This window comes from Balaenoptera ricei, chromosome 7, assembly GCF_028023285.1.
Source record: "Balaenoptera ricei isolate mBalRic1 chromosome 7, mBalRic1.hap2, whole genome shotgun sequence".
Classification (NCBI taxonomy): Eukaryota; Metazoa; Chordata; class Mammalia; order Artiodactyla; family Balaenopteridae; genus Balaenoptera; species Balaenoptera ricei.
This window is the reverse complement of record NC_082645.1, coordinates 60,278,287-60,293,025: the sequence shown is the minus strand read 5'-3', so window position 1 is coordinate 60,293,025 and position 14,739 is coordinate 60,278,287. Positions and strand designations below refer to the sequence as shown.

The 14,739-nt window shown below is 40.9% G+C and overlaps 1 protein-coding gene across 2 annotated transcripts in view; it reads left to right on the top strand.

The window, feature by feature from the left end:
• Nucleotides 1–9,292, top strand: part of SLC25A12 (solute carrier family 25 member 12) — a 181,889-nt gene extending 172,597 nt beyond the window's left edge. For both annotated transcript variants that reach the window (XM_059928093.1, XM_059928094.1), the window contains exons 14-18: nucleotides 2,306–2,446; nucleotides 4,278–4,416; nucleotides 6,980–7,138; nucleotides 7,252–7,342; nucleotides 8,656–9,292. In XM_059928093.1, coding sequence (XP_059784076.1) covers nucleotides 2,306–2,446; nucleotides 4,278–4,416; nucleotides 6,980–7,138; nucleotides 7,252–7,342; nucleotides 8,656–8,851 — 726 coding nt within the window. In that variant the 3' untranslated portion in view covers nucleotides 8,852–9,292. The remainder of the gene's footprint in view (nucleotides 1–2,305; nucleotides 2,447–4,277; nucleotides 4,417–6,979; nucleotides 7,139–7,251; nucleotides 7,343–8,655) is intronic.
• Nucleotides 9,293–14,739: the final 5,447 nt, after the last annotated feature.

Below are 14,739 nucleotides of genomic sequence, written 5' to 3'. Positions count from 1 at the left end.
GGTGGCAAATTTGGGGGATTATAATAAAAATTGTTTCTTTTTTTCATTTAATCTGCTTTAGTTTAGAACATAAAGCACATTTTCCCAAAGATAGCCTTTGCAACAATTATTTAAACAAGAGATTTCAGGGAAGTAGTAAACTTTTTCGATTGGTTTGGTCTTTAATGCTAGCTACAGGGAGCAATTACTTGGATTATCATTTTGACATAATTTTTCACCCAGCAATCCTTTTGAAAGTATTGTTTGCTTCGATTGAAACATTGAAATACTTCCTCCTGCGGACAGTGCCCTAGATTAAAAGAGAGAGAAACACAGGCAAACCAACATGTAAAATTGGGTCAGTCGTCATTCAGGGGCCTGTGTGCCAGTGGTCTGGATTGTGTCGAGTTGGGAGTCGCAGGAAGTCCACAGAGAGACAGCAAATTGCTGCACCCTCTGTGCTTGGTGGACAAAAAGAGGATTAGGGCCCTGAGGAATCCAAGACAGTAAGTGTCTCACAAAGAGGAAAGGAATCTTGTGTCAGTGTTGGCAGTTGTGGATGTTGATAGGAATAAGGGATGAGGATTGGAACAGGAGTATTTAGTTGGTTTATAGCCCCTGGCCAGTTAGGAGAATGGGCTGGGACTTGTTGCTCCCCCTTGGAAAAGGGGGTCTGGGAGGGCTGTGGGTTTTAGAAAAATGAACGGGAATGTGGGTGAAGGTAGAGTACTGAAGTGGCATTGAATGTTGCTTGTGAGTATTTTTTTTTTTATAACTTTTTGTTTTAATTTTTATAAATTTATTTTATTTATTTTTGGCTGCGTTGGGTTTTCATTGCCGCACATGGGCTTTCTCTGGTTGCGGTGAGTGCGGGCTGCTCTTTGTTGTGGTGCACAGGCTTCTCATTGCAGTGGCTTCTCTTGTTGTGGAGCATGGGCTCTAGGCGCGTGGGCTTCAGTAGTTGTGACACGTGGGCTCAGTAGTTGTGGCTCGCAAGCTCTAGAGCGCAGGCTCAGTAGTTGTGGTGCACGGGCTCAGTTGCTCCGCGGCATGTGGGATCCTCCTGGACCAGGGCTTGAACCCGTGTCCCCTGCATTGGCAGGCGGATTCTTAACCACTGCACCACCAGGGAAGCCCCTGCTCGTGAGTTCTATGGGTGTTGTTTGTAGTCCACCCATACCTGTGGAGTTAGAATCACCAGTGAGGTACCCGTTTCCTGTTTCACATGTGACATGCTATTACAGTGAAGTTATGATTATATAATGTAATATGATTATACGAATGTGGTTCTGATTATATAATGTAAACAGCTACACTTGAGATGAAGATGTGCAAATGAGATTTTTTTCACTTCATGAATGGAGATGTATATATATTTATGTTTTTAAATTTTTATTTATTTTTATATATCCATATGTACACACATACACATAAACACTTTTTTTCTTTCTCACAGAAACCAAAAAAGGAGTTGGTAGCAGTTTTGTTAAACATTCCCCCCCCCCAACTAGTTAACAGATTTCAGGTGCAAATACACTTTCATTAGCCAAATTTAAATATCTCTGTCAGTCACCCACCGCTAGAGAGTGTGGAGTGTGGCTTTGATTTGCCCTCTCGTTCTCATGGTAACTAGATGTTCCATTTCCCAGCTCTGTCTTTGAACAGTGTTTCTGGTTTGGTCTTGAAATGATACTGCAATTGTCCTTCCAAATTATCTTCTTTTGTGTGGGTGTAGTTGTAGATCTGTCTCAGAGTTTTGTTCAGGATAGTACATTTTAGAATTTGAACCAGAGGAGACTTTTCCCCTTTGACTTAAGGCACCTCTGTGGGGCAGAAACACCTCTGTGTTGATTGCTCTGCAGTCCAGTGAAGCAGAAGCAGGTGGCTGAGCTAAGGAGAACGCTTGCTAAGAAGAGGAAAGAAACTGTTGTAGATCCGAGTTTTAGCTCCAGCTTGCTAAAAGATACCAATCAATCTTCTACCATCTCTTTCCCTTTCATTGGCTCTCGTGCTGCCACATCTGGCTTCACTTTTGTTTTCCAAATGAGTTTATTAGTTTTGCCATTTTGCATATGGCTGGGTTAACCCTGGAAAGACTGCTCTGGGAAACACTCCTGACATTTCAAATAGAAACAAAGCTTGAGACAGAGTTTCGGGCCATCCCTGTGAGCCCCTCCCGCATAGGCCAAAGCATCGGACTCTCATTCCCCCATGAAGAGGGAAGCGTAAAGTGGTACAATGTGGAGGCGTCTCCGGATTTTTCTTGCCTGTACTTTCGGTGGGGCTGATTTGGAAATCTGCTCTATCTCTCCTTTCTTGCCTGCAGGCTGGTGGCTCTCAGGTCATCTTTACTAACCCTCTGGAGATAGTCAAGATTCGCCTGCAGGTAGCTGGAGAGATCACCACAGGACCCAGGGTCAGTGCCCTGAATGTGCTCCGGGACCTGGGACTCTTCGGTCTGTATAAGGTGGGTAGATTCCCTTGGGTTATCTCAGTAGAGAGGTTGTAATATACTCAATAGAAATGTGAAAAAATGTGGAGCCAGACTTCTCCCCCGCCAAATGGAAAAGCAATCTTGTCCAGCAGGGTAGTCCCTGGAGTAGAAAATCAAACAAAAAGGAAAAACCAGGACACTTCTATTAGAAGCAGTGGGATATACAAACACGCTCTCCTGTTGTCATCTTCAGGCCTTTATGAAGCTGCCAGCAGGGATGCCAGCCCTGCAGACCCGCTGGCTGCAGGCTCACAGCCTTTTATTTGACGGTGGGTTTGGGAAGTTTCTTTGGTGTTCTTTTTGGGCTGGTTTAGGACTTCAAAATAGTCTTAGGTTTATTTTGAGTCTGAGTTATCTCTATTGTTATCTTCCCAGTAGGAGCTTCTCTTTGTCTTAATAATTTGACCACAGTGAAACAGTAGTAGAGTTTGGTAGGATTCAGGTCTTTAAGAAGTTAAGTGGTGGGATTTGTCAATAATGAATTCCATTTAAAAACACAAAACAAAACAAAACCAGAGTGTACTGTGCTTTAGCAAAATGCCAGTCAACAGATTCCTTCCCCACAGGTGTACTTACTCCCATCATTACAGATCAGATGTAATGGAGCAGAAGCTATTATTTTTCTTAAACAAGGAAGAATATTTCTTTCTATTCTTTTGCCTGGTATGAAGGGGGTATACCTAAATTTAGCTTTTATAGACAACTGTGTTTCCACAGCATCTGATTTACTTATAGATCCATCACAGTAGAAGTGTGTAAATTGGCTTCTGTAGCTACAAATCGGAAATTAGAAATTCTCTAGATTAGAATCACACGGCTACAAGGTTCTTAGGAGACCAGGAAACCAATGATGAATGTCCTGAGAGAGTTTTGTACATACTCCCTCCCCTCCACCCCCAACTTCCATCCTTTTTGGAATTCCCTTTGAGAGCTGATTTTATTAAAGTTGTTTCTCTCTGTATCATCTTTCAGAGAGTCCCAGGAATTTTTTTTGTAATGTTTGAGTTTGTCTTTTAAAAACAGAGCCATCGGGGACACAAGTACCAAAGACGGAGTTTTTGTCTGGCTAGCTAAAGCCTGGGGCGTAGAATAGTGGGGTTGAGGAAGGTGTTCATTGCAACCTCAGTCAATGAGACAAGCTGTCCCTGGTTGGATTTCTACTCCCAGGGAAATTTCCTGCTCAAATATTTTGTCTGGGTTTCCCCCGTCCTCTGCTATTTAAGGACGTGGGGAATGAGGAGGGAAGATTGGTGGTTTCTTTTTCCCCTTCCCTAAAATAGTCACTTTCCTTTTCCACTGCTCCTGTCCATAGCTTCTTACCTGATACTTCAGGGACTCAAAGCTGAGGTGGGTTGAATTGGTAATTTGTTAGTTTTGGGGGCTGCCTTTGCTGGTTGCTTTGAAATCAGGCTATTAATATTGGGTTTCTAAGTCTGTTCCCACCCACACCCCCTCCCCCTGGCACTCACCAAAGCCAAACAGAACAAGCAGCCTAGAGATTTGAGCACTGAATTTTTATTAACCTTAAAATCTGAATCTATACTGGAAATGCCAGAAAATTCTTAGTTGTCAGAATACCATCATTACCCAGTTAACTAACTCTAGGACTCCTGGGTCCACCAGTGTTTCTCAAACTTTGAGCCATGTCTCTATTTCCCTGTGCCCGGCTGGTTCTCCCGTTTCCCTTCCACATCAGTCCCAATGCTGTTTGAGGGACATCTCAGGCTTGTCACCCTGGATCCCTCGTGGGCATTCACACCTTGTTTACACAACTGTTTTGCACTGTTTCCCCACTGTGTGACAGGGTGCCAAAGCGTGCTTCCTCCGAGACATTCCCTTCTCTGCAATCTATTTTCCTGTTTATGCTCACTGCAAACTACTTCTGGCTGATGAAAACGGACACGTGGGAGGTATATATCTCCTTGCAGCTGGAGCCATGGCAGGTAACTACAATTTTTTTTTTAAACCAAAAGAGTCCCCGCCTCCCCCTACATTCTCTTTAAGAAGTACAGAATCTGTATGTGCTTTCCCCCTTTATTTCTGGAAAGGTTATTGTTTGTATCTGACTTAGTTTAAATATGATCGCTTTTTCTCCTTTGCGAGGTGTGCTGTAATTCTGATGAGAGTTAATTACATTTGCATAATGTGGATAAACAGCTTAATGCAGCTTAGCAACTCAGAGCCAAATTAGCTCTGCCCATCTCAATTGGGCTTTCATCAGTAAAATGTTTCTTAGCCTCCTCTGCCCCGAAACCTTGGGTGCAGCCAAGCTAAGCATTAAGATGGAAAAATTCTTCATCAAATCAGTTGCTTTGTTGTACCTCATCCTGACGCACAGGTCTAAGCATGCTCTCACTTCCTAATTCTGTATATTGGAATCAACACGATTGGGCTCAAAATTGAGTTTGCTTCAGGAAGCTGTTCCTGTTCCTTCTGCCATCGTCCTCATCAGACCAAAGTGAGCCGTACGTCCCCAGCACACTACCCTGCACTCCGTTGGCATCTCTTCTCTGTCCCTTAACACTTTTTGTCTTTTATTAATGGTTGTTTGCATAAGTTTTACCCTCTGTACTGGACTGGAAGCTCCTTGAGGGCAGGGGTTTCATTCTGTTCATCCTTGCCTTCCCTGCGTGGCCAACATAGTAATAATAGGAGCTCAGTAAATGTCAACGGAACGAATGAAAATCTTCTTCTGGTCTAAGATACCAGATTAAGCACAGAAGAGATTCCATCTGAAAGAGGAGCCTAACAAGTGCAGGAAGGTACTAAGACGCTTCCTCCTGATCTCATGCTCCAGCCTTCCTCTTGAGCTGTGAGGGAGGTGACTCGGGATAGAAGGGGAGGACCAGGCGTCCTTTATTGCACCAGCCCTCAGATGTGACAGAAGAAGGAAAGGGCGCATGTTTGCTCCCCGTTACAGCTGGTCAGGGAGAGAAATGGGCAAGGTGAATGAACACAAACCCAGGGCTGTCCCCAGATGCTTAGGGTGGCTCTTACCGCTTGGCTCCTGGCACTGCTGTGTGGCTCACTGGGTACCTTCTCCTCTGGCTTGCTGGCTAAGCACAGCAGGATAGCCCGAGCACTCCCTGGACTGTGGTGTGTGGCAGGAGCCCTTGCTTCCAGGGGTGTCGGGTGGGCATGTTACTCTTCTCATCCACGATGATAGGGAATGACTTGTGATGATCAAGAAACTCTCCCAGGGAGCCTTGAGCCCTTATTTGGGGCAGTCACTTGCAGTTATAATTTGAAAGCCAGTAAAGCTGCCTGCTCAGTCTTGGCACCGAGTGTTCATCCAGTTCCTTTTGGGTGTTCACCAAAGCCTCCCCATTTTAAGTGAGGGCCAGCAAATCTTTCCCCCAGTCTTTTCTCTCTGCTGTCCAGGCAGCAGCAAAGAACAGTCTAATCATGGACAGGCGTTTTGCCAGTGGTTGATGGAACCAAGTAAACATTTTCATGGAACTGTCAGCGCCAGCTTCTTGCCCACAGACATTCGATGTCAGTTTTCAGAATGAGAGATGAATTGTTCTAATTTTTACCTGTAAAGCTTTGCTGGCAGGCACTGAGAACATTCAGAATTCAGAACATTCCAAAGGCGGCAGTTTACCTAGTTCTGTCTGAACAACGTAGAGGGCTCTGGGGGGGGGATGTTTGCATCGTCTCTAACAGAAACCCCGCCCCCCAGAGTCGCCGGCTCCATCTGCCTAGTGACCATTCGGTGATATTGAGGCCAAATTGAATTTCTTCCCCCTGAGGAAGATTATGTTGCTCCTTTGTTCCCTGTTTTGTTTTATAAGTGAAAGGTGTGGTTGTGAAATCCATCTCGTGTGTCCTGCTGCTGATGAATCTTAACATGGCCCCGGGGAGCTGGGGCACAGGGGAGGGATGACAAGGCCTTTTGATGATCAGTTCCCTTACGTTCCTTAACTGCTTGCCTGACCCCCTCTGCTTCAGTTGTAATGACTTCTGTCATGTAAGCATGTCTGAAAGGGGCACAGTCAACTCTCAAGTTAGCCCCTCAAACGGGTGAGTGGATATATGAGTGTTGATATTCACCTTGCACAGTAAGGTGACAGGAATCAGCAAAAGACACTACACCTTGGTATCAGATATATTTAGCAGCTCATTAAATTGGCATTATCCTCATTTTTTCTATTATACATGAAAACACTGTATCTTATTTAAGAAAAGAAAGGAGGTAAAATAATTGAAACCTAAAGGAGAACACTTGGGGATTGTCCTAGTAATATTGCTGCATTTTTTCCTCTCACAGTTCTTCAGGATCATGCAATATAGAGTGATTTTCCTAATTCAGAAAGAAAAAAAAAGAGCTTTGCCCTGACCCCATTGAAGCAGCTAATAGGCTTATAGATCCTTTTTCCATTAGCGCCCAGGTATCTATTTAAGAAGCTTCCAGTTAAAGCTGCTAATTGTATTGTTAGTTTTAGCAGTATGTCTATCCTTTGTTAAGGTACTTTGGATGAATTAAATGTGCCTTTCTCCTGAAAGGTGTGCCTGCCGCTTCTCTGGTGACCCCTGCTGATGTCATCAAGACAAGACTGCAGGTGGCCGCCCGCGCTGGCCAAACGACCTACAGTGGTGTCATCGACTGTTTCAGGAAGATACTCCGGGAAGAAGGGCCCTCTGCATTTTGGAAAGGGACCGCAGGTAGGGGCTGGGGCCATGTGGAAAGGCTGGCATTGGGGTCCTGCTCCCATTCCTCACTGGTTGTCTTTGCCATAGTCATCCTGCTGTTAACTGCCCCAATCTTTCTCTTTCAGCTCGAGTGTTTCGATCCTCTCCCCAGTTTGGTGTTACTTTGGTCACCTATGAACTTCTCCAGCGGTGGTTTTACATTGATTTTGGAGGCCTGTAAGTGCAGCTTTTCAACTCCCTTATAAAGAAAGCACCAAAACCCCAAACAGGTCTTTGTTCAGCCTCCTAAGGCAGTTTTGGAACAGAAACTGACAGGACAGAGGATCCTGCAGGACCAACACATTTAAAACAGACAGTGGACTTGAGAAGCTTCCGTGTTGGAGGAGTAAGACCTTGGCAGGGTGATGTTGTACAAGTATTAAGCAGCTACTTGGGGAAAGTTTAGGGAGGCAGCAAATTAAAATGTAATGTGAATAATTGTCTTCTAAGCATAAGCAGATACTGAGCTTCATGGATTTAGCTCCTTATTTGGATTTTATTATATATGGCCTTTTCTCCAGAAGTAATAAAAATTTGTATTAGTTACACTTTTGTAAACTTTCTAAGACTCAGTCAAGCCCTTTCACACCCCCAAGATTTCATTATTCACCATAATTTATTATTAGATAGGTATAGACATTCTTAGAACTGATTTACTGCAAAAAAACAAAAAAAAAAAGTTCAAAGAGAGGTTATGCCCATGGACAAAATCACTGGTGACATTTAGGCCAGAAATTGGGCCTTTTGAAGCTTAGTACTTGAAGCTTGTGCTGTGGACAAGAGGAATCACTTGAATTTGCTGGCGAAGGTTGTACCCAAAGGAAGCAATTACCAGCTTTTCAGCAGAAGATGAAATTCTGTATCTGAGTCTTTGCCTCATAAACCTGTGAACCCCTTTCCCGCTCAGAAGACAAGTAGGGAATTAGCTGTTGAACCAAGAAGTAGAGGGACTTAACACAAAGAAAGTAAGAACAGCAATCTCACAATTCCAGGCTTTTCTATACTTTTACATCCTGGAAAAGTAAGAATTATATCTATTTCTCTCTAAGTAATTTTAGTAATAACCTTCGTGAGTCGATTACCTAAAAAGTTAACTTTTAAAATTATGTCAAAATAAAAGAAAGATGTAAATTTTCTATGATTAATTTATGCTTAGTGTAAAAAAATTGGGAAAACAGAAAAATAGAAAAGAGAAAATCATCCTTATTCCTACTTCCCAGAGTGGTAATATTTGAGTGTATTTTTTTCTGGTCTCTTTTCTGTGGATCTATGTATGTATATGAAATTGAGGCCATTTCTCTTCTTAATCAAATATGTGAATGTGTTGCTTTCAAAGTAGCTATAAATAATGACTAACGTAGCATAAATGACAAGGAACTCATTGGACAGACACTCTTCTTTGAGGCACGTGGGTCAGATTGAAAGTGCTCAGTAGTTTTCCATCTTTATCAGTCTTGAGCCCACTAACCATTGGCTTTCCCTATCAACAGCAAACCCTCTGGCTCAGAACCAACACCTAAGTCGCGCATCGCAGACCTTCCTCCTGCCAATCCCGACCACATCGGAGGATACAGACTCGCCACAGCCACTTTTGCTGGCATCGAAAACAAGTTTGGCCTTTATCTCCCCAAATTTAAACCTCCTAGTGTTGCTGTGGTTCAGCCAAAGGTAGCGGCAGCTCAGTGATGAGACAACCATCGAGTGCGGCAAAATGGCGCCCTAGAGAGAGGCCTAGGAGAGCAGCCCCGTAACGCATCCAGTCAGCTGCATGGTGCTGACTGAGCTGAGGGGTCAAACTATTGTTTCTATATGACATATACATATATTTGTTTATAAACTAATCATTTGCCCAGGAAAAAAAAAATACAACGCAGTTTGAATCTTTAGTTTTATGTGTTGAAATGTTTTCTAAGCCTTGGCATGAATTACTGTCCTAGACTGCTTTGCACAGCTTGCACTTATAGTGACTGTACATATTGTACATCTTTGTACAGAGACATCTTGGCACCTCATCCCGACAAATCACATTTATAGAATGTAATGCAGTTCTGAGTGGCTTGAGATGTACAGAATGTTTTGAAAGTGCTTTATTAAGAATCATACAAAAATAAATGTATTAAAATTAAATTCATTCTCTTATTGGTGACTTATGGAAATAAAGCATTCAGTATTGGATGTATTTAATTCCTAGCTTGTTTTCCATTCTGGAATAAAAAGGTATTTGCTGATAAGAGGCATAATGAGACAAAGTGCTGAGACCATTGAAGAAGAGACCCTTTGGAACAGATGCATGCCAGCGGATGCCGGAGGACCAGGTTAATGACTTGTGTGTGTGCTGATATGTTTCCATTTATACTTCACGTCTGTATAGATTCTCCTTTGTTCATCAATCAAAAGGCATTTCCTAGACAGCTCCTCTCCTGTCAGTGTGCATATGGAAACAGGGATGTCTCCAGCATTACTGGCTTAGTTTTACCTTCCTCTGACACAGCAAGGCAAGGGCCTAGCTTGCAAAAGAGTAAAGAATACTTTGGCAATTTTCATTCATATGGATATGATTCCAGTCAAAAATAAAATGCACACCAAGATGTATGCATGGAGTTGGATTTTCCTTCATAAAGGTACCGATAGTACTTTTTATTTTGATTCACTACCGATTCCCAATAACTAATGATCAGGTTTCCCTCTTTCCCACTTTTATAGGAAATCGTTTGATTTGGAAAGGGCTGTGGTGGAGTGAGAGGAGTGCAGAAGAAAGAGAAAAGCTCTGTCTCATAATTTGGTGGGGTCTAGGCTCTTCATTATGAATCCAAATACAAACTTATTCCAAAAGTCACTCACCAAGGGTGTGATTACTAATTTAGATCTAAACATGCATCTTGACAGCCACATCACCACTTTGCTCTGGTTGTGATTTGATGTATAGCATCAGAATTTATTTACTTTAGCAAAGTGCTTTGGGAAAACATTGTTGCTATTGCCAATGAGCCTGCATATGAGAATGTATGCAAATATTTTCAAGGGGTGAGCCTGGAGATGGACCTCCTACACATGGTTCATCAATTGATGGCTGACAGCCCTGTAACACACTATAGGCTCTCTCGAGGCCCTCCAGGAACAAAAGAATTAGCTTTGAAAGCAAGTTATTTCCAAATGTATTCAGCTGTTCTCATTGGAATGGAATAAATAGCAATACAGTTGTTTTGCTATTACCACTGGTTAAAAGTAAGCAAGTAGTCCATGGATATGTTCTTACAAAAGATTCAGGAAAAAAACCAAAATATATATATATATATAGAGAGAGAGAGAGAAAGAAAGATGTGAAAGTACTCTCTTTACCCTGCTTCTCCCTTTACCCTCCCTGCCCCAGAGGTAATCACTGCTAACAGGTTAGAGTATAAATTTGTAGTCTGTTTTTCATACATATATATATATATATATAAATATATGTACATATTTATATTTTAAAAACAGGATTATGCTATGTATGTGTTGTTCTGTGACTTGCTTTTGTTCACTTGAAGTCTTTAAGATCTTTCCAGGTCAGTTCCCAAAGATTAATTTTTAACAGCTGCATAGTATTCCAGTGTATGGGTTATGATACTTTTCACAAAAACTACGTTATTGACATTTATTCATTTTTTTCACTATTGCAAGCAATGCTGTAGTGAACAGTAAACATCTTTGTACACGTATTTTGAGTACATGTGCTAGTATTTCATTAGGATGGATATTTCAAATTGGAATTGGTACTTCACGAGATAATGGGTTTTACATTTTTATATATATTGTCACATTGTTCTTCAAAAAGGCTTTACTAATTTACTTTCCTTCTGACAGCATATGGAGAACGCCTATTTCTTTGCAACCGCAGCAAAAATGGATATTGTCAGTCTTTTACATTTTAGGCAAATTGTGATAGGTGTTTTAGTTTTCATTTTACTAATTACTAGTGAGGTCAAAATGTCTTTCCATATTTACTATCTGTGTATCTTATTACTCTAGTGCGATATACAGAAAATACATGAAAAATCTATGTGTATATGTATACACAGACACACACATAGATTTTTTTTAAACAGACAGTCATAAAGTGAACACCTATGTAACTACCCAGGTCAAGAAAGAGAACATTTCTAATACCTTAGAAGTTCCCCCACAGGATCCTCCCGTCATAACCCCTGCTGTCGTCCTTAACACCATCCCTGCTCTTCATTTCTTTATAGTTTTACCACCCACGTATACATTCCTAAACACACTATTTAGTTCCTGTTTTTGAAATTTATGTGAATCAAATTATACTGTATACTTTTGCTTCCTTTTCTAAACATTATAAGATTCATACCTATAATTTGCTATATAAGCTATGATTTGCTTATTCCATTGTATGAATATATTACGATTTATTTTGCCATTTTACTCTGGACATCTGGGTTGTTTCCAGTTTGGGTATATTACAGACAGTGCTGCTCTGGATATTTTGTATGTGTGTTTTGGAGTATGCATTTTTAAAAGGATATATACCTAAGAGCAGAACCACAGAGGCACAAGGTTTATAAGATTCAGCTTAGCTAGATCATGCCCAACTATTTCCCAGAGATGCTTGTACTGATTTACATTCCTTCAAGAGTGTATTGGCTCTTTAAGTTTTACCAATCTGTCGAGTGTATAATGTTATCTTGTGATTTTAATTAGCATTTTCCTTATATCAAATGAGGCTGACACCTTTTATATGTTCATATATATTGTCACATTGTTCTTCAAAAAGACTTCACTAATTTACTTTCCACCTCATAGCATGTGAGAATGCCTGTAAGTTTATTGGCTATTTGGATTTCATCTTTGGTGAGTGAAATGTGTGTTCAGGTTTTGTCCATTTTTCTTAATAATTGGCAGGGGGTTCTTTATATGTTCTGGATACTATTCCTTTATGAGTGGTGTTACAAAATCTTTTCCCAGTTTGTGGCTTGTCTTTTCACAATGTTTTGATTAACATTTTAATTTGAATATGTTCAAATACATCAATTTTCCCTTATGGGTAGCATGGTTTACATTTCACTTACAAATTTTTTCTCTCTCCAGGTTATGAATATGGCTGATATTTTCTTCTTAAATGCTTTTTTAGTTTTGCCTCTCTCACAGAAGTTTCATCCTACTTGGAACTGTCTTTGGCATGTGGTATGAGGTAATTTATTATTGTTATTTTTTGCTTCTTTGTATGGTTAGTCTGTTGTCCCAGCACCATTGGTTGAAAAAACCCTTCCTTTTCCTACTGCTTTGAAGTGCTTTCTCTGTTATATATTAAGCATTGATATATGCAAAGATTTATTTCTGGACTTTTAATTTTGTTTTATTGGTCTTCTCCTGTGCTGTATACACTCTCTTCATTACTATATCTTTTAAAAAGGTTTTGATATATAGTATAGCAAGTCCTTTCACCTTGTTGTTCTTCAAGAGCTCGTGGCTCTTCTTGGTTCTTTGTTCTTCCATGTCCATTGTAAACAGCTTGTCAGTTTCCTCCCCAAAACTAAAAAAACAAAACAAACACATTGAGATTTTGATTGGAGTTGCCATGATTCTGCAGGGCATTTGGAGAGAATTAATGTTATTATATTGGACCTTCTAATCCATGAACATGTTGTATCACTTATTTAAGTCTTTTTAATGTCTTTTTTTTTTTTAATCTTTATTGGAGTATAATTGCTTTACAATGGTGTGTTAGTTTCTGCTGTATAAGAAAGTGAATCAGCTATGCATATATATATATCCCCATATCCCCTCCCTCTTGCATCTCCTTCCCACCCTCTCTATCCCACCCCTCTAGGTGGTCACAAAGCACCGAGCTGATCTCCCTGTGCTATGCAGCTGCTTCCCCCTAGCTATCTATTTTACATTTGGTAGTGTATATATGTCAATGCTACTCTCACACTTTGTCCCAGCTTACCCTTCCCCCCTCCCCGTGTCCTCAAGTCCATTCTCTATGTCTGCGTCTTTATTCCTGTCCTGCCCCTAGGTTCATTAGAACCTTTCTGTTTTTTTTAGATTCCATATATATGTGTTAGCGTATGGTATTTGTTTCTTTCTGACTTACGTCACTCTGTATAACAGACTCTAGGTCCATCCACCTCATTAAAAATAACTCAATTTCGTTTCTTTTTATGGCCAAGTAATGTTCCATTGTATACATGTGCCACATCTTCTTTATCCATTCATCTGTCGATGGCCACTTAGGATGCTTCCATGTCCTGGCTATTGTAAATAGAGCTGCAGTGAACATTGTGGTACATGACTTTTTGAATTATGGTTTTCTCAGGGTATATGCTCAGTAGTGGGATTGCTGGGTCACATGATAGTTCTATTTTTAGTTTTTTAAGGAACCTTCATACTGTCCTCCATAGTGGCTGTATCAATTTACATTCCCACCAACAGTGCAAGAGGGTTCCCTTTTCTCCACACCCTCTCCAGCATTTATTGTTTGTAGATTTTTTTTTTAAATTAATTAATTTATTTATTTTTGGCTGTGTTGGGTCTTCGTTTCTGTGTGAGGGCTTTCTCTAGTTGTGGCAAGTGGGGGCCATTCTTCATCGCGGTGCGCAGGCCTCTCACTATCGTGGCCTCTCTTGTTGCGGAGCACAGGCTCCAGACGCGCAGGCTCAGTAGTTGTGGCTCACAGGCCTAGTTGCTCCGCGGCATGTGGGATCTTCCCAAACCAGGGCTCGAACCCATGTCCCCTGTATTGGCAGGCAGATTCTCAACCACTGCACCACCAGGGAAGCCCTGTTTGTAGATTTTTTGATGATGGCCATTCTGACGGGTGAGAGGTGATACCTCATTGTGGTTTTGATTTGCATTTCTCTAATGATTAGTGATGTTGAGCAACCTTTCACGTGTTTCTTGGCAATCTATATGTCCTCTTTGGAGGAATGTCTATTTAGGTCTTCTGCCCATTTTTGGATTGGGTTGTTTGTTTTTTTGATACTGAGCTGCATGAGCTGCTTGTATATTTTGGAGATTAATCCTTTCTTAGTTGCTCGGTTTCCAAATATTTTCTCACATTCTGAGGGTTGTCTTTTCATCTTGTTTATGGTTTCCTTTGCTGTGCAAAAGCTTTTAAATTTCATTAGGTCCCATTTGTATATTTTTCTTTTTATTTCTATTTCTCTAGGAGGTGGGTCAAAAAGGATCTTGCTGTGATGTATGTCATAGAGTGTTCTGCCTATGTTTTCCTCTAAGAGTTTTATAGTGTCTGGCCTTACATTTAGGTCTGTAATCCATTTTGAGTTTATTTTTGTATATGATGTTAGGAAGTGTTCTAATTTCATTCTTTTACATGCAGCTGTCCAGTTTTCCCAGCACCACTTATTGAAGAGGCTGTCTTTTTTCCATTGTATATTCTTGCCTCCTTTATCAAAAATAAGGTGACCATATGTGCGTGGGTTTATCTCTGGGCTTTCTATCCTGTTTCATTGATCTATATTTCTGTTTTTGTGCCAGTACCATACTGTCTTGATTACTGTAGCTTTGTAATATAGTCTGAAGTCAGGGAGCCTGATTCCTCCAGCTCCATCTTTCTT